Source organism: Rhinolophus hipposideros (genome assembly GCF_964194185.1).
Source record: "Rhinolophus hipposideros genome assembly, chromosome: 1".
Classification (NCBI taxonomy): domain Eukaryota; kingdom Metazoa; phylum Chordata; class Mammalia; order Chiroptera; family Rhinolophidae; genus Rhinolophus; species Rhinolophus hipposideros.
Window position 1 is genome coordinate 31,149,109 of NC_138047.1, and position 20,372 is coordinate 31,169,480.

At 35.2% G+C, this 20,372-nt stretch overlaps 1 protein-coding gene across 4 annotated transcripts in view; it reads left to right on the top strand.

The window, feature by feature from the left end:
- NFXL1 (nuclear transcription factor, X-box binding like 1) overlaps nucleotides 1–17,337 on the top strand; it is a 49,890-nt gene extending 32,553 nt beyond the window's left edge. For all 4 annotated transcript variants that reach the window (XM_081061560.1, XM_081061559.1, XM_081061558.1 and 1 more), the window contains exons 18-23: nucleotides 241–407; nucleotides 3,031–3,100; nucleotides 6,615–6,719; nucleotides 13,268–13,354; nucleotides 14,147–14,200; nucleotides 16,217–17,337. In XM_081061560.1, the coding sequence (XP_080917686.1) occupies nucleotides 241–407; nucleotides 3,031–3,100; nucleotides 6,615–6,719; nucleotides 13,268–13,354; nucleotides 14,147–14,200; nucleotides 16,217–16,390 (657 nt within the window). In that variant the 3' untranslated portion in view covers nucleotides 16,391–17,337. The remainder of the gene's footprint in view (nucleotides 1–240; nucleotides 408–3,030; nucleotides 3,101–6,614; nucleotides 6,720–13,267; nucleotides 13,355–14,146; nucleotides 14,201–16,216) is intronic.
- Nucleotides 17,338–20,372: the final 3,035 nt, after the last annotated feature.

Genomic DNA, 20,372 nt, shown 5'->3' on the forward strand with positions numbered 1-20,372 from the left:
AGTTTGATTTAATGAGGTTTGTAGGCATAAAAATCTTTGTGAATAATGGTCATATTGATAATCTTGCTGTTCTTCATTTTGAACATTTTTTAAATGAATGAAAGCATGCATCATTTTAGTAGCTATTTCTAAGAGCTGCAGAAGTACTTTCTTTTAATGTGATATATACATTTTATAACTTTTACATATGGACTGTTAGGTATCTGTACTTAGGTGATTTATTTGCTTGCTGTTTCTCAGGCTGGCCCCGAATGCCTTCAGTGTGAAGAAGGGTGCTCTAAATCACGGCCAGTGGGTTGTCCTCATCCGTGTGTTTTGCCATGTCATCCTGGAGAATGTCCTCCGTGTGTTCAGATGCTTAGAATAAAATGTCACTGCAAGATCACAAGCCTATATGTGGAATGTAGGTAAGTAGACCGAAGAAATGTTCTTGTTTTATGAAAATTTTTTTGATATCTTTTTGTAATTCAGAACTCTTTGTATGTAGTATACTTTAAGGAATATTTTCCAGTGGTGGTCCTTAGACTCTAGAGGCCTACGTTTTCCAGAGAGACGGGGATGGAAGAAATGTAGAATATTTCACCTTCTCGATACTTCATCCCGATTTTAACCTTGGTGATTCTGGTTTTCTCCATTTGGAGATTCTGTATAAGATTTTGTTAGGAACAAACTTGTATCACTGGTTTTAAAAAATATAGGAGAAGCATTCCTGTAACTGATTGTTCAGGTAACTGTCAAACTAGAGGTTTGTTGGATCAAAAATTGCCTTGCACATAGTTACTTAGGTATAATTTTTAAATTATAGATTTAAAAAGTAGAGTTAATTACAAATGTTGCTGTCATGGCATTTATCATACTAGGATATGACCTTTGTTTTCCTTACTTAAAAAAGGGCAAATTTTCACTTGTGGATTATAAGGAGGAAAAAAATTCCCCTTTTTTCCTATTTAATCATTATCTAACTTCATTTACCTAACTTGTTCAGCTCCATTTCACCCAAGTCTGTAAAGTAGGGTTTTTTATAAGTGTATTTTACTCAAGTCAAATTTGGGAATATATCTTTATTTCCGATTTTTTGAAATACTTTTTTGAAAAATGCTTGTTAATATTATCTTAAATTTTTTTTGTCACACTCAAAGATTCATGTGTTGTTAAACTGTAAAAGTTAAAATTAACTTTGTTGAAATTCTAAAAATAAAATACAATTTTTAGCTTTAGAAATTTTATAAGGAGAGTTAAGAGGGCAATTTTGCCTTACTTATGTGTGATACTGACATAAAGAGGTTGTTTTATTTGGTCTTGCAGGGTTATAAATTTCCCCCTCTTCCTTCCTTTTCTCTTTATCATGTCATCTTCAAAGGATTTCTTTCCTTTTTTACCTGCTTTTTCCCAGAGTGTTGCCTCTCTAAGATTGGCTCCTTGATAGTTGTGCACTTTTTAAAGTGTCTTCCCTTTAGTTAGTGCTCTGATTTACCAAGACATGTTCAGTATATTTGTACTTAGGGTGGACTTCCTTTTTCTGGTGTGATGTTAGCTCCCCCTCTTGGAATTCTGCTGTTTTTCCAGAGCTTCATTGACTCTGAAAAGACTTCCTATGGGAGCTTCAGAAATAGCTCTGCTAGGAATTGATATTTACTTTTCTACTTACAGGTAATTTGAAGTTTATAGAAACTTCTGTCTTCTAATTATGCCAACGTCATGGGATTTGAGTGCTTTTATTTGTCATTAATGAGCTGAGTATGTTTTTTTTTTGAGGGATGTGTGGATATATTTGGAATGAGGTGGCTTCCATTACCTCAGAAATCCAGAGTTCCTTTTTTCTTTTCTTGAATACATATATTTAAAGTGTATGTTTTTATACTGTAATTCTTCAGTCTCAGTTGTTCTGATAATTTCATTTGCTTTAATTTAGCAAGTTATTTCATAAGTCGTCTTTTCCTTTTAGCCTTTTTCTGCTTTATGTATATTTACCTATAGAAATTAGATATAAAAGATACAGACCTTGAAAAGTAGGTAATTTTTCCTAGTTATAGAGTAGCAGGAACAAAATGATTTTAACTCTTAATTTCAGAGGTGAGCACTGTACTTGTAAGAATGAAAATATACATTTGGTAGAGTCAGGATAAAAACTTTGTGATATCACTAAGTGAAATTTTGCCAAGAAAATTGCATATGTTATCTTAGAGTACCTTCATAGCTAATTTGATACAGATGATAAGGTTATAGTTTTGATATTAGTGAGGCTAACCTTATGGCATATTTTGGCAATTATGTCTAGTATAGGGAAATAGAAAAAGCAGGAAAGAAATAAAGAAAAGGAGAAGAAGTAATGGGAAAGAGAAAAGTGAGGTAGGTAAAATAGGGATTTTTATTATAGATTGTCACTGACTCATGCAGTATCTACTGTGGTTTTATTCAACTATCTATTAGAAAGTTTTATTTCTTGGTGTCTGACTATTTCTGAATTACCTACTGAATCAGATATAAAAGCACAGACTGATCTAAAATGATCTAATCTAAAATGAATCAGTTTCTAACATTAATAGACAGCTTATCCAAAAACAACTAAAAAGGCTTTTCTAATAAGCTTACTGCATTTCCCACTGAATAGCCTAAATTTCTTAATTTGTATTAACAGACTAAACTACTAATTTTTAGTCTTTTATGTAAAAGCTTTAAGGAGGGTTATAATTATGAATAGTGATTGACCTATAGGGAAAGATAGTACAGGAACTCTTAAAGAGAGGCAAGGCACAGATGATATTTATGTGTTTTGTACTTCCTTCTTGCAGTGATTGCCTTTTTGGCATTTGATTTGTTGGTAGTTGATAAAGGGCTGGAAGATTTGATGCATCAGAACCATTAAGAAATTTGAAGATAATTGTTACAGATAGACATAAAATTAAAATATTTCTCAAGAAAAAAAATAAGACAATTTTATAGATATGTTTGAAATTGTGAGTTATTTTTGAAAAGTATGCTATAAAAATGGACTTTGAATATCATCAAAACATCCTTTCCTATTTTTAGAAAAATATCCACAGCTGATGTAAGTGAGAAGAACCTCCTCAGTTGTTGCAAAAATCAGTGTCCTAAAGAGGTAAGCTTTCATAGAACCTTTTAAATTGTGTCTCTTGGGCATAGTCTCTCTTGGATTTTCTCTGTTCTTGTTTGGTCTTCTGTTTCAGGTCTTTTCTGGACCTACTGAAAATATGGCTCCAGAAAGAAAATTGTGATTGATGTCTATAAAAATATAATACATATTATTAGAGTAGATGCATATCTCTTTAGGAAATTTGGGGATATTAGGACTAGAAATGACCCTTTGAACATTTTTTTAAAGCTGTTTTAAAGATAGCTTATACAGTTTAAAGTATTCACTCAATGTTCACCCCCATAATGTGATTCAAACTTAAAATATAAATAGGTCAAGAACTGTGTGGGTCATAAGCAGTTAGTAAATTCATAGTAGGTTATTTAAAAAAAAACACATATATCTGGGGGTGTGTGAACTTTAAAGTTCATTATTATTTTGAATTAATTAGTATAAAGCATTCATATATTAAGCTTTTAAAGATTCTTTTTTGTAGATGCATTTTATTCAAACTAAAAGTATCAAAAATGGTTCCAAAAAATTGTTCAGAGTAAAATTCACTATTGAATTATCCTGGCAATAATTTGAGAAACCAAAGTTGTCCATCTGTATTTGACCAACCTTAAATTGAGAGCATTCATTTTGTTGTTGGAGGTAGGGAGGTGACAATTTGGGTAGACATTTATAAAGGAATCCTTTTGACTTATAGATGTACTGATAGTATCTCTTTTATTTTAATTCTTGGTCTGTACACTTACCTAAGTGTTTCTCATCCTATTTAGAGTCAGGAAGAGATGACAGTAAAGTCTTAAATATAGTAGTCTCTTTAACTAAATAAAACAAATCACTGCATGATAAGCAATTTTGTTAACAGTATTTCCTTTTAACTAAAACTTTGGACAATTTTTAATGGATTTCTGTTTAATAACTGTTGGAGCTAAAACCTGAGAATTTCAAAATTTATGTAGGATTTTTTTTTTACAAGAGACCATTTCAAGCAGTAAATGATTATTTTAATAATACTCTCTTTGTTAATATAAGTAAAAATAGAGGCATGAGGTATTTCAAATTTAATTTTCTGAATTCTTCAAATCTTGAGTTTTTCTTGTTAAAATAATTTTTCTTCTGTCCAAATTCAGATTCCTGGTAATAAGTAGGTGAGGATGTTTTATTTTCAACCTGACACAATAAATTGGTATGATATTGTAGTTAGAAATAAGATACGTTAATTCAGGGATTGCTGATTTGCAATCCTGCCATTTGTCTGTGATTCATTTGTGACGCTGTAATGACATTTGGTGGGACTAGATGAGAGGGCACTGTATATTAGAAAATTTGTTATCCATACTCCTGATTTTGGATTCTAGGCCATTCTGAAGCCCCTGGTATTACTAGAGTCTCCTTGGGTTTTCTTGAAAAATATATCCTTAGGCTGGGAGCAATCCAAATGGCTATTATAGTTTGGAACACCTAGGAGTGGACAAGTGAATTTCATTGTGTCTAATAGGACTCATTCGAGTTCGTGGCCTCTTGACATTGGTAAGGAAGGCTACAGCAGTGATTCTCAAATTACTAGTGTGCATCAGAATCACTTCATTTATTCTATTCATTAGATTTCACGTATAAGTGAGATCATATGGTATTTGTCTTTCTCCGTCTGACTTATTTCACTTAGCAAACTAATCAGAAACAGTCTCAGAGATATAGAGAAAAAACCTGAGTGTTGCTAGATGGGAGAAGGGTGGGTATGAGGGAGAAGGCGAGGGGATTGGAAAGCACAAATTGGTAACCACAAAATTGCCACAGGGATATGAAAGACAGTTTGGGGAATCAATAATGTTGTAAAGATTTTGCAGGGTATCCGATGGACACTTGTCTTATTAGGGAGACCACTTCATGGACGGAGTGGATGCCTGACCACTGCAGTGTACTCCTGAAGCTGAAGCTGAATAATAATGAGTGTCAACAATAAATTAATGTATATATAATCACAGGATGTGGAGTACAACATAGGAAATAGAGTCAGTGGAACTGTAACAGCTATATATGATGTCAGAGGAGTAGTAGATTGGGGGCGGGGGGGTTATCACTTTGTGAGGGATGTAAATGTCTAACTATTACATGGTTTTGTACACCTGAAAGTAATAAAAAAAAAAGAAATGAACTACAAAAAAGAAGAAAGACAAACTACAGACACAGAAGAAAAAAATGAAAAAAGGAATCACTTCAAAGGCTTGTTAAAACAGTTTGATGGGCCCAACCCCAGAGTTTCTTATTTTGTGGGCCTGGAGTAGGGCCCAAGAATTTTCATCTCTAATAAATTCTTACATAATGGTGATACTGTTGGTCTGGACCACACTTTGGGGACCACTAGGCTACAGAATCAAGTCACATGTAGGATTAGCCAAGAACTGTGTCACTAATCTGTAGTCCCCTCCCCTGCGCTGTAGATTTCTTGTGGGCAAGGACTATGTCATAATCGTCTTTGCATCTAGTCCCTGGTTCCCTGGTTGTACATATTAGGCGGTTGGTAAATGTTTATTGGAGGTAAGTGAAAGAGTGAACTGTGGAAATGGCATAAGCATATCCTTTCAGCTCTACTATTTCTCTGAGAGGCACTCTGTGTGTCTTCTGGACTGTTACATTAGGTTTGAATCTAAAAGGGAATGTAAAGATACCACTAAGAATTCCAACTTTAAACTGTGCCCCTAAACATATGCATTTCCACTTTAATTTTTTCTTTCTGGATTTGGTTTTATTATTGCCACACAAGCTTTGTGCTTTTTACTTGGGCAAATTATTTAACCTCTGTAACTCCAATTGTTCATATATAAAATGGAAGCAATAATAATACCCACTGGGGAGTGTTATCTGAGTATTATACGAGTTAATAACGTGTTTAGGTTTTAGTGTATGTAAGTGCTAGTTATAGTGATAATGGTAAGGGTATTTATCCACCAACAATATTGTTTTGCAAGCTTTCCATAGTTATTTGTAAAGAGAGCTTTTTAAATTACTGGGATTAAAATGGAACATTTTGCACTAGACAGTGTTGGCTGTTGGTAAGACATTTGATAGGACTTATGAAGGTGCTAGCAGAATGACGGTAAGGGCTGAGCAGGGTGGAAGAAAACTGTCTCACTTTGAGTGGAAAGGATAGGGCAGCTCATCTTTAAAAGAACATCAGGTTTGTATGTTTCAGAAAAACCTTTTGCTGTGAAATCTGTAATGAAGATACAGTTACTATAGTATGAATTCTAATAGTTTTCTTTGTGACTGCTTTTCAGCTCTTTCAGAATATAACTCGGCTTTTGAGATAACACATACTTGCACATCTAACAGAAAATGGTCATGTGATTTGATTATAATTAAGGTTAAAGAAAAAAGTTGAAAAATTAACCGATTATCTAAGATTGATTGACCCCATTGTGATGGACTGTTTCTTAAAATAGTTGTTGTGGGGGAAGGGAAGCAGGGTATGACTAAAATGCAAATATGTTCTATTTTGGTTTTATTTTAGCTTCCTTGTGGTCATAGATGCAAAGAGATGTGCCATCCTGGTGAATGTCCTTTTAATTGTAACCAGAAGGTAAAACTTAGATGTCCTTGTAAAAGAATAAAAAAGGTAAATATTTTAAGTTCTTGAAAATACTATGTAAATTGTTTTTGTCTGTATTTTGGTAGTTCTTTGGCTTTATTTTTTGGCTTTTAATTTTAAGGTCTTATTTCTTAGAATCTTTTTATTATTAGCCTATCTCTGTAAATGCTTATTTTAAAAATGAGCTTTGTATGTCCATTTAGTTTTGTGCACTTTAATAGTAAAAGATTATTTGATGTTGAAACCAAGTTCGGTGTCCTTGTGTGGATAGAACCAGTGCGCAGTGTATTTGAGGTCTTTGTACAAGGAACACATGTGAACAATAAAGTGAGTTTCATGGTTTAAGAAAAGGTCTGGAATTAACCTGTGTTACTCTTCTCAAAACTTTTTTTGGCATCTATATTACATTTTGAAAATGTTGCCTTAAGACCTTACATGCACAGCCTTATAAAATTATAAAGTAACATTCAAACTTGGAGAGAACTCAATTTAAGATGAAATAGTGGTAACAGACAAGTAAAAGGGTGAAAACTAACGTTTGGAATGCTCAGTGGCAACAGATTAGGTATCATTCAGAAAACTTAGGAAGGAAGGGTGAATTCTCAGCTGTCGACGGCTGAATGGTCTTTTTCCAGGTGGCCTGTCTTTTGACTTCCCTGTTGATACTGGTGGCTCCTTTGAAGTTTTCTTCTTTCTTGAGCTCTGATTTTTCCCTACCTCAGTTATAGCTGTAAATCCTTTTATCTTAGTATTCTTATGGTCATTTCCTACAGCTAGTCTCCTTTTCCTTCACTTTAAATTCACTCTTTATTCTTTCAACAAATATTTATTGAGAATCTTTTGCTTTTATTGAAGATCTTTTCATTTATTTTGACAGCTCCTAGTATCATTATCTGGCACAGATAATTTCTGAATTTAAATTCGTAGGCTTGACTTCTTCTGCAGTTAAATTCCTAAGTTTTAGATGTTTAAATTGGGCCACCTTTATGTGAAAATTCATCCTTAGTCAAGCCATTTTTAATCTGGGATGTCTCTCAAGTTTTGTCTCAATTCTCATGTTATTGCCCAAGTGCAGTCTGCCTGCCACCCATTGGAACTCTGGCAACAGTGTCATAACGGATTTCTTTGCCTCCAATTGTAATACTTCCCTGATCTAAGTTTTTCAGTGGTTCTTCCTCCATTATGGGGGAATACGCACTTTATAAGAAACGTTTACATATATACAGACTTGGCGTACAAGAGAATTTGTGCTGATACCTTTGCCTGCTTGTCCAGTATCAAACTATAGCAGTCTTCTCTGTGAATCTGTTACTTATATTTATGCTGTGTTCCCCTTTAGTCTGTGACAAATCCATATTCCCTCCTCTGTGTAAAATACAATGTACTTTTTCTTTGCTGCTCTGTGTACTAGAATCCTGCTAATACTTAGTGTAAGCATTTCCTTGTTGGGGAAGATCTTCCTTCTCTGACTCCCTTGGGAAGTCTTAAGTGCTTCTTCCTCTTGGCTTTCTTTGTAGTAGGTTCTAGAGAGTGTCCTAGAGAGCTTTGTGATTCGAGGGACATCAGTAACCTTGTTTCCTTATCTGTGAAATAGTTTATATATAGATTTATTGAAAGTAATAAAAGAGGTAATGCTTATATAGCATTTAGCACAGTGACTGCTATGTTTAGTAACACAGCAGTAACTGCTAATAGTAGCTGTTGTTAGCCATGATCGTTATACTCTGTTCCTTATTAAGTCCCCGTCCCGAACACAGTGCTTGGCATGTACTAGGCACTCTGTAAGTACCTTTTGAATGAGAAAAGATATGATTCCTCTTTTAGGCTGATAGACTTAATGTCCACAAGCACACAATATTTATTTTTGTCTCTTAATGTTTACGCATGCTATTTTTCCGTTTTCTGGACTATCCTTGGAGAACAAGACTGTGTTTACCACCAACCTCAGCCAAAAATGAAGAAGGAAAGGGCGGGGGGGGGGTGTCCCTCTAAGTAATAAAATTCTGTTCTATAAAGTACTTTCACTAAAGAATATGTATATTGTTCATAGGAACTCATGATCTTATTTTTTAAGGATTTTTATTAAAATATAGCTAACATACAATATTATATTAGTTTTAGGTGTATGCCATAGTTATTCAACATTTATATACCTAAAGAAGTGATCATAATAACTCCAGTAACCATCTGATACTGTACCAGCTATCACAATATTACTGACCATATTCCCATATTACTGACCACAATATTACTGACCATATAGGGAATTATATTCCCTATAATACATTACAACCCCAAGACTTACTTGTTTTATACCTGGAAATTTGAACCTCTTATTCCCCTACATCTCCCCCCTTTTTTAATTTTTCAGTTTAATATTTAATCAAAATTAATATTAAATTAATGTTTAATATTAAACTTCAATTTAATTTAGTATTATTTTATATGAATTTCAGGTGTACAGCACAGTGGTTAGACATTTATATAATTTAAGAAGTGATCCCTCTGACTAGTCTACTACCAACCTGGCACTATACATAGTTATTACAATATTATTGACTATCGCTTATGCTATCCCCTACATCCCCACGACTACTTTGTAACAACCAATTTGTACTTCTTAATCACCTCCCATTTTTCACCCATTCCCCATACTCCCTCACATCTGGTAACCTTCAAAATGTTCTCTGTATCTGAGTTTGTTTCTGTTTTGTTTGTTTATTTTGTTATTTAGATTCCACATATAAGCGAAATCGCATTGCATCTATCCTTCTCTATCTGACATACTCCACTCAGCACAATACTCTCCAGGTCCATCCATGCCGCCACAAATGGCAAGAACCCATTCCCTTTCCTGGCCAAGCAATATTCCATTGTATATATGTACCTCCTATCCTTTCTTCCATTGATGGAAACCCAGGCTGCCCCCACCTTGGCCATTGTGAACAATGCTGCAATGAACATAGGGATGCACATGTCCCCTTGAAGTAGCATTTTGGGTTTTTTTCGGATAAATACCCTGAAGTGGGATTACTGGGTCCTTCTTTGTCTCTTGTAAAGCCTTTGTTTTAAAGTCTGTTTTGTCGGGTATAAGTATTGCTATTCCAAATTTTTGGTTTGTTTGGTTCCATTTTCATGAACTATCTTTTTCCCATTCCTTTACTTTCAGTCTGTGTGTGTCTTTCGACCTGAAGTGTGTCTCTTGTAGGCAGCATATATAAGGGTCTTGTTTTCTTATGCATTCAGCAACTCTATCTTCTGATTGGAGCATTTAATCAATCTACACTGAAAGTAATTGTTAGATATGTAGTTATTGGCATTTTATTATTCATATTTTTTATTTATTTTTTTCCATCTTAAAGAAGTCCCTCTAACATTCCTTGTAATTCTAGTTTGGTATTGGTGAACTCCTTTAGCTTTTTTCTTGTCTGGGAGGCTCTACCTGTCCTTCAATTCTAAATGATAGCTTTGCTGGGTAAAGTAGTCTTGCTTTTCATCACTTTGAGTATTTCATGCCAATATATTCTGGCCTGCAAAGTTTCTGTTGAGAAATCAATTGACAGTCTTATGGGAGCCACCTTGTAGGTAACTACCTGTTTTTCTATTGATGCTTTTAAGATTCTCTCTTTGTCTTTAACCTGTGGCATTTTAATTACAATGTGTCTTGGTGTGGGCCTCTTTGGATTTATCTCGTTTGGGACTTTTTGTGCTTCCTGGGCTTGTATGTCCATTTTTTTCACCAGGTTAGGGACGTTTTCTGTCATTATTTCTTCAAATAGGTTTTCAATTCCTTGCTCTCTTCTCTTTCTGGTACCCCTACAGATATTGCTATACTAGATGTTGTCCCAGAGGCCCCTTAACTATCCTCATTTTTTCAGATTCTTTTTTTGCTATTCTGTTTGGGTGTTTTCTGCTGCCTTATCTTCTAAATTGTTGATTCAATCCTCTGCTTCATCTAATCTACTGTTGATTCCCTCTAATGTATTCTTCATTTAAGTTATTGTGTTATTTATTTCTGAATGGTTCTTTTTTATGTTTTCTACCTCCATTTTTATGTTTTTTTATCTCTTTGTTGAAGTTTTCCCTGAGTTCACTGAGCATCCTTATAACCAGTATTTTGAACTCTGCATCTGGTAGATTGCTTGCCTTCATTTTGTTCAGTTCCTTTTCTGGAGCTTTGTTCTGTTCTTTTATTTGGGACATGTTTTTTGTCTCCCCATTTTGGCTGCCTCCCTATGTTTGTTTCTATGTATTAGATAGGACTGCTATGTCTCCCGGTCTTAGTAAAGTGGCCTTATGCAATAGGTGTTTTGTGGGGCTAGTGGTGCAGTCTCCCTGGTTACCAGACCCGGGTTCTCCTGGTGTGTTCCTTGTATGGGTGGTGTGTGCCCTCCTGTTATAGTTCAGCCTTAGTTGCTATTTTAACATCAGTTGGAGGGATTGACCCTCAGGCTGATTAGTTGTGAGGACTGGCTGTGACTACAGTGAAGGAGCTGTTGGGCAGGGGCTGACCCTACAGAGCAGGATTCACTTTAGCAGGGCTCTGCTGCCTAGCCAGTGTGCCCTTTGGGTGTGTCGCTCTTGGAGGCAGCCTGGTGATGATCTGGCTGGGTTTGAAGCTGGCCACTGGGCATACCAGCTCGTGGCCTCCTGCCAGGGCCTCCCCTGCAGGCCAAGTTCATTTGTAGTCTGTGCCCTGCTTGGGGTCACCTGGCTTAACCACAAAGTGATCTGCAGATGACTTCTTCCCACACTGGGGTTGGAGGTGCCTCAAGAGGCCAAGCTGCAAATCCAGACTGCTATAACTAGTGGCAGGCTTCTGGTTGCTCAGCCAGATGTATGGGACAAGCTAAAGCCAGATATTGCTTGTTTGGATTTTTGTGAACCTTTGAAAGACTTTAGTAAAGTCCACAGCATGCGCCAAGACAGGCCATTCATAGGGCAAAGCCACTGGAAGTGGCTTGAGTGGTGCCAAAAGTTGGGTGGGAAGGGGTCTTAGGGAATCAAGGTGAAGAAATGACATTAGCCAGGTTGATGCAGGCTCAGATATGGTAGCTGCCTGCATCTGCTCACCAGGAGAGGGGAGGGCTCAACAAAGAAACAATGGTTTCCACCAGCTCCTCTTTTGGGGAGAAAGCTGCCCCTGCAGCCCTCTCTCTGAAGCCAGACAACTCAGTTCCTCCCTGTATGTCCCTGGTGCTTTTCCAACTGCTGCCCCAGCACTGGAGCTCAGAGCAAATGAGTCCATCAGCGAGTAAGTATGCACGGGCTGTTTAAGAGGAATGCCTGGAACTGCAGCCACCCTAGTCTCACTCAGACATAATCTCTGCTGGTTTTCACAACCAGAAGTTATGGGGACTTTTCTCCCTGACACTGGAACCCTGGGCTGGGGAACTTGGTGTGGGACTGGGACTCCTCGCTGTTCAGGGGTGATCTCTGCAGCTGAGATATCCCTCCCGATATTTAATGGTCACACACAGGTGTGGGACCACACTATTCTATGTCTTCGCCCCACCTACCAATTTGAAGGTGGCTTCTTCTCTATGTCCTTAGTTGTAGTGCTTCGGTTCAGCTAGACTTAAGGAGATTCTCTGGTGATCTTATTTCTTAACTCTGGTGGATTAGAACTAAAAACCTAGAGTCTGAGGGTGTGGTGAGAGGAGAAATTGATACAAATAGGCACCTTTAGCGCAAAAGTGACATATGTCAGCAAGAAATAGGCCATGAATAAAAGAGAGACAAAAGATCTACAAAATCAAAGACTATTTAACATAAGGACTACTTATTTTATTATAGTACACAAATTGATCATAGTATTGATTTAAAGTCATCTGAAAAAGAGTAGATTTTTTAAAAAAATAAAAAATACAGAGTAGATTTTTAAAAAATATTTCATTATGGAGGCAGGCTGTGAAGTGCACATACAAAGTGTAGAATGACTTATCTAACCTTTTTTAAAAAGGCTTACTAGTTGAGAGAAAAATCTGTAGCTGTCTAGAAAACTCTAGAACTGCACTTTTCTGAACCTGAGTTGGTAGCCACTAGCCACATATGGCTATTTGTTTGAATTTTAAGGAATTAACATTAAATAATATTAAACATTCATTTCCTCGATTTCTTCAGCCACTTTTTGAGTGCTCAGTAGCCATGTGTGTTTAGTACTACTCTGTTGGGTTGTGCAGATTTAGAACATTTCCAGTATCCCGGGAAGCTGTATTGGCTGGCACTGCTCTGGAACATTTTATTTCCTGGAAGCTTTAGAAGACTAACAAGAAACAATAAAGAAAAACTGAAGCTAAGTTGATAGTGGCACTTAGTAAATAATTATTAAATGGATAATTTTAATTTTATGGTATTTCCTTTTTTTGTAATTAAGAGAAAATAAAGTAATAATCACTCCCTGAACCAAGACATTTAACACTTGCAACCATATCATCATTTAATATTAATGAACATGACTTAAATAATGTACATAATCTTAAACTGTTAGGGGAATTTTGCTTTTTTATAGCATACAGTTAAGACTTCGAGGAGAAAGTCTTAAAATCTGAAATTTTTAAAAATTTCATTTGTAGGAATTGCAGTGCAACAAAGTACGTGAACATCAGATTTCAATAGAATGTGACACAACATGCAAGGAAATGAAGCGAAAAGCATCTGAGGTAATGTGACGTTGGATATCATTTTTAATGTATTAATAGCCTTTCCCCCTGTTTATTTTATGCATTTCTTTATGTGCTTATTACGAATTACTCGAAATCTCATCTTTTTTTGCTTTTATAATTAAAGCCTAGTTTTATGTGCCTGTTTTGAATTCCCAGGTGTGTTTTTATTGTCTAAAGTATATTAGATTTTCCATCCTCTGTACCAATTAGTGTATGTGCTCTAGGACATATTTGTTCATCTTAATGTTAGTATAAACCTCCAGAAAATTAGGCTAAAATAATACAAAAAAAAAGTTTTAGGAATCTTTGCTGTTTGGATTACCTCTTCTGTCACTATTTCCCTCATTCAACCCAATCAATGAATAAACTTGATTTTTTTTTAAACTAAGGTATCCCAGACATTTGAAGTAGAAGGTCGATTTTAACTCTAGACAAAGAGTGTTATTTAATAATTGTTTATAGATTCTTAGTATGGTAACTCAAGAGAAAAATCCAGTTTTAAAAGCAGTTCAGTTTATGCTATTGTAATGCTTTGAGTTGTGATCTAAAATCTATTATAGTTGTTAAATTGAAATGTTTATATAGGTATAACATTCCACTTCTCCTCACCTGCCGTCTGTTAGTACCTTGGTAACACTTTTCATTATGATATTTATCTTTCTTTAAATAATTTCCAATATAAAGCTCCCAAAAGTTGTGTGTTACTGGAACCTCAGTGGGAAAATGTTAAAATTCTGTATAAAATTTGACAATTACAATGTCAATTTACTTTTAAATGTCTCTAAATAGATAAAAGAAGCAGAAACCAAAGCTGCTCTTGAAGAGGAAAAACGAAGACAACAGGTAACTAAACAAAATGCCCAGATTTATGTTTCTTTGCATCATTGTTAGTTTTTATTCAAACACAGTATATTCCAAGTACAAGCCAGGGGCTAATCAACTCTATTCCGGACTGGAAATAATATAGTTCCTACAAAACAAAAGTTAACCCATTCAACTTACTTTAATCCAGGTATAGTGAACCTCTAAAAAAGCACAAGATCTCGTTTATTCCCAGATATTTTGTATATGCCCAATTTACTTCCTTGCCAGTTTTATCCATTTTCCAGCCATAAGAGTTTTAACTCCTTTTTTGGTTGGGGATGTCAGAGTTGGGGGTGCAATGATGTCATTTTTTTTAAGGCATCTCCTGAAACCCATGTCTTCACTCAACCTAAAATTATTTGAGTTCTGTTTTACTGAGCTGTAGATAATCTGTAACAAATATGAGTTGTTTACTAACCAATACACTTGTTTTAATAATATGTTCACCTATTTCCTCATTCGATTATTAAATGCAAGATTATTACCTGTTTTTTGTTATTACCTAGATAACAGGTACATTCCTGATACCACCTCAGATACTATATTGATCATATATTCCAAAGAGTGGCTTAACTTTCTAAAAGTAACATGCAATTATTTGTCAGTTTGCATTTTGAGATGCTTTATACTTATCAAGCAGGGTATATTACATGTTAAAATACTGCTTTTATGAGTGAGGAAATTAAAACTTTCATGACTTGAGGGAGGGCATTAGAAATAATTCATGTAGTAAATAAAAGTGGACCAAAATGACCCTCTGATATTTTATGGTTCTATAAAGTTGAAGTTGCCTAATATCCCAAAATAATATAATAAAACATGGGTTGGGTGAACTCCTGGGAGATTAAATTATTAAGAATAGTTTAGGGTATCCCTCACCTTTTTATAAGCCATTATGGTCGGTAATCTTAAATATATTCTTTATTTACTGACCTTTTAAACAAAATATATAGAACATAAGTTAAACTGTGTAGTGACTATGTGTTATCATTAAAGCATCAGTTATTTTACTGTGTCAGTGAGTCTTACATGTAGCTATTTTAATATATTTTGAACTTTTTCTGTATATCAACAACCATTGGACAATGCTCTGATGTTTTGGTTCATCGAAAAGTGTCACTTTTTATTAAATTAATTATGTGATTAGGTCTTCTTCAAATGAGGTTTATAGGCAAAGTAATGGATATTTTAACTGAATTTTATATTTCCTTCTATTAAATAAACATTTACAGAATCTTATATGGGTATGACATACATATTTTTGTTCACTATCATGTTTTAGGTACTAATAGTGCACTATATTGTATCATGTTACATTACCATGTACATATTAAAGTCTAATAAGTTCTTAACAGTAGAATAAAAATTCACATTTTATAATGAGTGTTATCTAGTTATCCATTTTTTTAGAACAGTTTTTATGTAATTCTACTTTCTAAAATGATTTAAACCATGAAGCATTTTTACTCTGTTTTTAAATGTATTTGATAAAAAAAAGAATCAGTTTCTGGCAGCTTTTTTCTCTTTACTCACGTGAATTTTTTCTACATAAGTCATTTATGTTTATTACCAGCATTTCAAGAAACTAGAGTTATATAGGTTCCTTTATTCTCACTAAGAATCTCTTAGCACTTGCAAGAAGTTGTATGTTGTGGAGTCTCAGTAGATTAATGGTGTTGAAGTAAAACTGATGTTTGTATTATAGAGCACCCTGATCTAATCAGATATTTCTATATTTAATATCAAAGTTAGGCCTATGGTCTGAAATACTCTTCTCTTACTCCTCATTTCCCTTTCTGCTTTCCTAAACTCTGAATTTGTTGAATACAATTAGTATGGGAGAAAGGGATTAAAAAAAATCAAATCAATGTATTTATTTATTATATACCACTACTATTATAAACATTTCCCAAATTGATTTATTTTCATCTAAGTGGAAAATTTCAAATCAATGTATGTATTGGATTTAATAAAAATGATGCTATTTTGATTTAGGCTGAACTGGAGGCTTTTGAAAACAGACTGAAGGGTCGTCGGAAGAAGAACAGGAAAAGAGATGAAGTGGCAGTTGAGCTAACGCTATGGCAAAAATACAAATATTATCTCCTTCCAGTGTGTGCTGTTCCAGTTCTAGTGTTTGCATGGTATATAGCCCATGATGTCCATTAAAAATTTTTGATCTATTAACCTACCTCAGATTGGATTTAGATAAGTTGTTAAATTTGAAACATATGTTATAGAACATGATACCTATTCACATTCATCGCTCTATTCTCTTCCAGCTATTGTTAGGACAGAATATTAAGCTTTATCTTAATTAACATATGAGAAGTGGTAATAAAACATTGTTTGATATTAAAAGCATGACTGAACTTATAAAATGCTTCAGAAGGCATAGTTAGTAGCAGGGTAACATGTTAGTTGTTCATTGTGCTTCCTTGTATTAACATAGTTTGTCTCATTTACTATTTCAAACCAACATTTTTTTTTTTTCAAAATTAAGATGAAACTGAGCCATATGTGCAGTAAGAGGAATATTTCACAATGTTTTGGTTACTTATTGAAAGGTACTTTTCTTGATCATGTAACTTTGTACTTTTTAAAAAAAATGATTCTCTAAAAGACCTTTTAAATTGTAACGTGAAGTTATATAATTCAATTCCAGAAATTGGTTTATTAGTGAGGAAATTTTATCAGTTATCGAAATAAATTTTTATGTAGTGTATTCCTCAGAGGAAAATATAATTGTTTTCAAAATATGCCAGGTTAGATACATCACATGTGGCTAGTTCTTGTGTAAGCTTTCAACTGAAGTTGGCATGTTTAGTAAAACTTGTTTGTGTCTTTTCAAAGTAATAATAAAAGAAAAAAAACTAATATTTATGAGCACTATGTGCTGAACACAGGGCTTATGAGCCTTATGTACTTTATTCTCATTTTTTCTTACTTTGATCCTATAAGTAGATTTTATCTGGAAATAATCAGTTGTTATGAAAACATCCTGATAAAGAAATATCAGTAAGCTAAATCTGTTTGAATTATTAGTCATTTTAAATGGTTTGCTATTTGATTTTTGTATGATTAATGTTTTCATTAAAATTTTTCATACCAAACTTATGATCTTCAATATTTACTATTATCTAAATAATCAGGAGCCTATCATTTTAGATTAGGTATTAGTATCAATGTATAAAACTCCAGAATTTGATGCACAACATAGCAATTGATAGATAGTAAAAAGTGGTAGAAGTATGTTTTAAACAGAAGAACAAAGAAGGAATTTTAAATTTTGCTAAATTTAACTCAGATTTTAAAAACTGTATTGTTGATTAATCGAGTATTAGCTCCTATCTAAAATTAAAGGGCACTCATTCCTTTCTTTTTTCTTTTTTTTTTTTTTTTCATTCCTTTCTTTATGGGCCTTGTGTTTTGATTTTAGATTTTTTTTTTTTTTTTTTTTTTTTTTTTGGTTACTGTTCCCAGTGATAGTTACTGGATTAGTGTTTCAGAAGCTCTATATTAGAGCTGCTACTCTCAAGTCATTACCTTACTCTGCTCTAAAATGAATATTAAAGAATATGAACGACTAGGTGTCTACTTGGAAAACTGTTTTCATGTATGTCAGACTCTTGGTCTGTTAAATAAGCCTGAAGCCTAATTCATGTCTGTTTTATGGGCTTGTGTTCTTGTTAGGTTTTCTTTCTAATTTGTGAGAAAGAATTTAGTGAGGAGATTGAATGAATGACAAATTAAACTGTTTGCTGTTTTTTATTTGTTTGGCTAGTATCTCAGAGCTTAATTAATTTACCCAAAGTCACACAACTATTCATTTATTCACTCAATAGATGTGTTTCCTCTGTGAGACAGATACTTTCTAGGTACTGGAGATAACTGATCTTTCTCTTGGGGAGCTGCTAAAGGAGTGGAAGAGATTTTAAAAATGAACATGATTTCATGTGTAATAAATTAAAAATTAAGAAATTAAAGAAATAAGAGAACTAGTACAGAAAGTGGGGGCAAAAGTGCACTAGGTACTGTAGATTTGGAAAGTCCCTCTGAGATGGAGTCATTTGAGCTGTGACCTAAGTGACCTTCATTTGAAGATCTGGGGAGAAAGTCTATGAGGGAGAGTGCAGCAAGTACAGAGTCCCTAAGTTGGAGAGATGCTTAGCATGGCTGAGGAACAGAAAGAAGGGCTGGCGTGGCTGGAGCTTAATGAGTGAAAGGGAGAAAGAGTCGAGGGTCCACTGATACAATGCTTGATAGACCATGTTGAGGGAACTGGGGTTGTATTCTAGTCGCAGTGGGCAGCACTGGAAAGTTTTCAATGGGGAGTCGTTTTTTTTAAAGATTGCTGGCTGCTGTGTGGAGAAGAGACTAAGGGAGCAGGGATAAAAGCAGGGAGGGAGATAAGCTGGGAGGCAGCCAGGCTGGAGGTCGTGATGGTGCAGATTCAAAGCGGGGTGCGTGCCTCCAGTTCCCACGGTTCCCCACTGTCCAGAATGAGTGGTACCAGAATGCTGCAGAAGCCGCTGCACGATGAGCAGCACGGGAACGAATGGAACAGGACAAAAGAAATAAATAAGCTCTTTACGGTCAAAATGAAGTTAAATTTGGTCAAATACTTACACTAGCTTGTTCTGTGGGAATAAAGCAGTATGTGACCTTTTTGCTTTAATCTGAGCCAGTTAGAGAAGGTTTGGAAAAAGTTACCAAATAGCCACTAAGAATGGCAGAGATAAAATTGTGACTGTGATGGCCTTATTTTCCTATTTAATTTTTGTTATTATAAACGTTTATTAGCCTACTGTTTGAAATCCGTGGAATATTTGTATTGAAACTTCTAAAGTTTTCCAGTTTAAACACTTTCAGGGATTGGCCAACAAACACCTAGTGTTTGTGTTTCAATTACTTTTGCTATTCAAGTCTAAATTAGATTCAAACAACCGCAAATGAACTGGTATAATCTTTGTTGAAGTTGCCAAAGGAACGTTATTGAAGCAAAAACATTAAAAACATTTGCTCTTTGCAAACAAGTCTGATGCTTGAACTTCATGGCTATCTTTGAGTGTTAAAAATTTTAAACACAGATAAGTATCTGGTAGTGTTTAAAGATGACCTGTAAGAATTTTTTTGTCTCTTCGTGTTATTTCAAATGACCCAGGTGACCCCTCCCGTTGTTATGTTTGCCCATCCTTGGGAAATGAGACAGATGTCTAAACTCTGGGCTACAGTTGAAGGACGGTAGCTGTCTCGTCTGTGGTCTGTGCAAGTTGCCCTCTTTATTGAGTGTCAGTGATCAGACCCCCCTAAGCCTTGCGCCTTAGTGTCTACCTATGAGGTTGATGAGCTTCATAGAGGGAGGAAGAAGCAGATTTCTGGTTATGACCTCCTAGAAGTGACGTGAATTTGGGAGTGGTGGGAGGAGCTGGAAGCCCCTCTGCTCTCCAGAAGCTTAAGGGACAATAGAGAACAGGTGTCCATCTGGGAAACCATTTTCATGTATTTCAGAATCTTAGTCTACCGAGCAAGTTTAGGTGTGATATTTGCTGAGTAGTGTGGGTACATGTATTTAAATGATACTGTGAAGAATTACCCATGTACAACCTGAAATTCCTCATTCATTTGAGTTAAAACACCTCTAGAGAGACATTCCCTAACCACCCTCGTTACCCTCATCTGGCCATTCTCTGCAGTAAGTTTTCCTCATGGCACTAAACAGTTCCTGCCCTGTATTATTTATTTGTTTCTTGTCTGCCTCCTTCACTAGAATGTAAGCTCCATGACGGCAAGGGTGCCGTTTTGTTTACTGCTGTATCTCCGCAGCGGGGAACCGTGCCTAGCCACATAGTATATGCTGGCTTTAGTTTCCTAAGGCTGCCACAACAAATTCCCAGAGGAGTGGCTTGAAATAACAGAAATTTATTCTCTCACAGTCCAAAATCAAGTGTCAGCAGGATTGGCTCTTTCTGGAGACTCTGAGGGAGAAACTGTCCCATGCCTCTGTTCTAGCTTCTGGCTGTGGGCGTCAGTCCTTGGGGTTTCCTGGCTTAGGCACGTCACTCCAGTCTCGCCTCCATTTTCACATGTCTCTGCGTGTCCTTTTCTGTCTCTTACAAAGACACTGTACTCTGGGCTCATCCTATTCCAG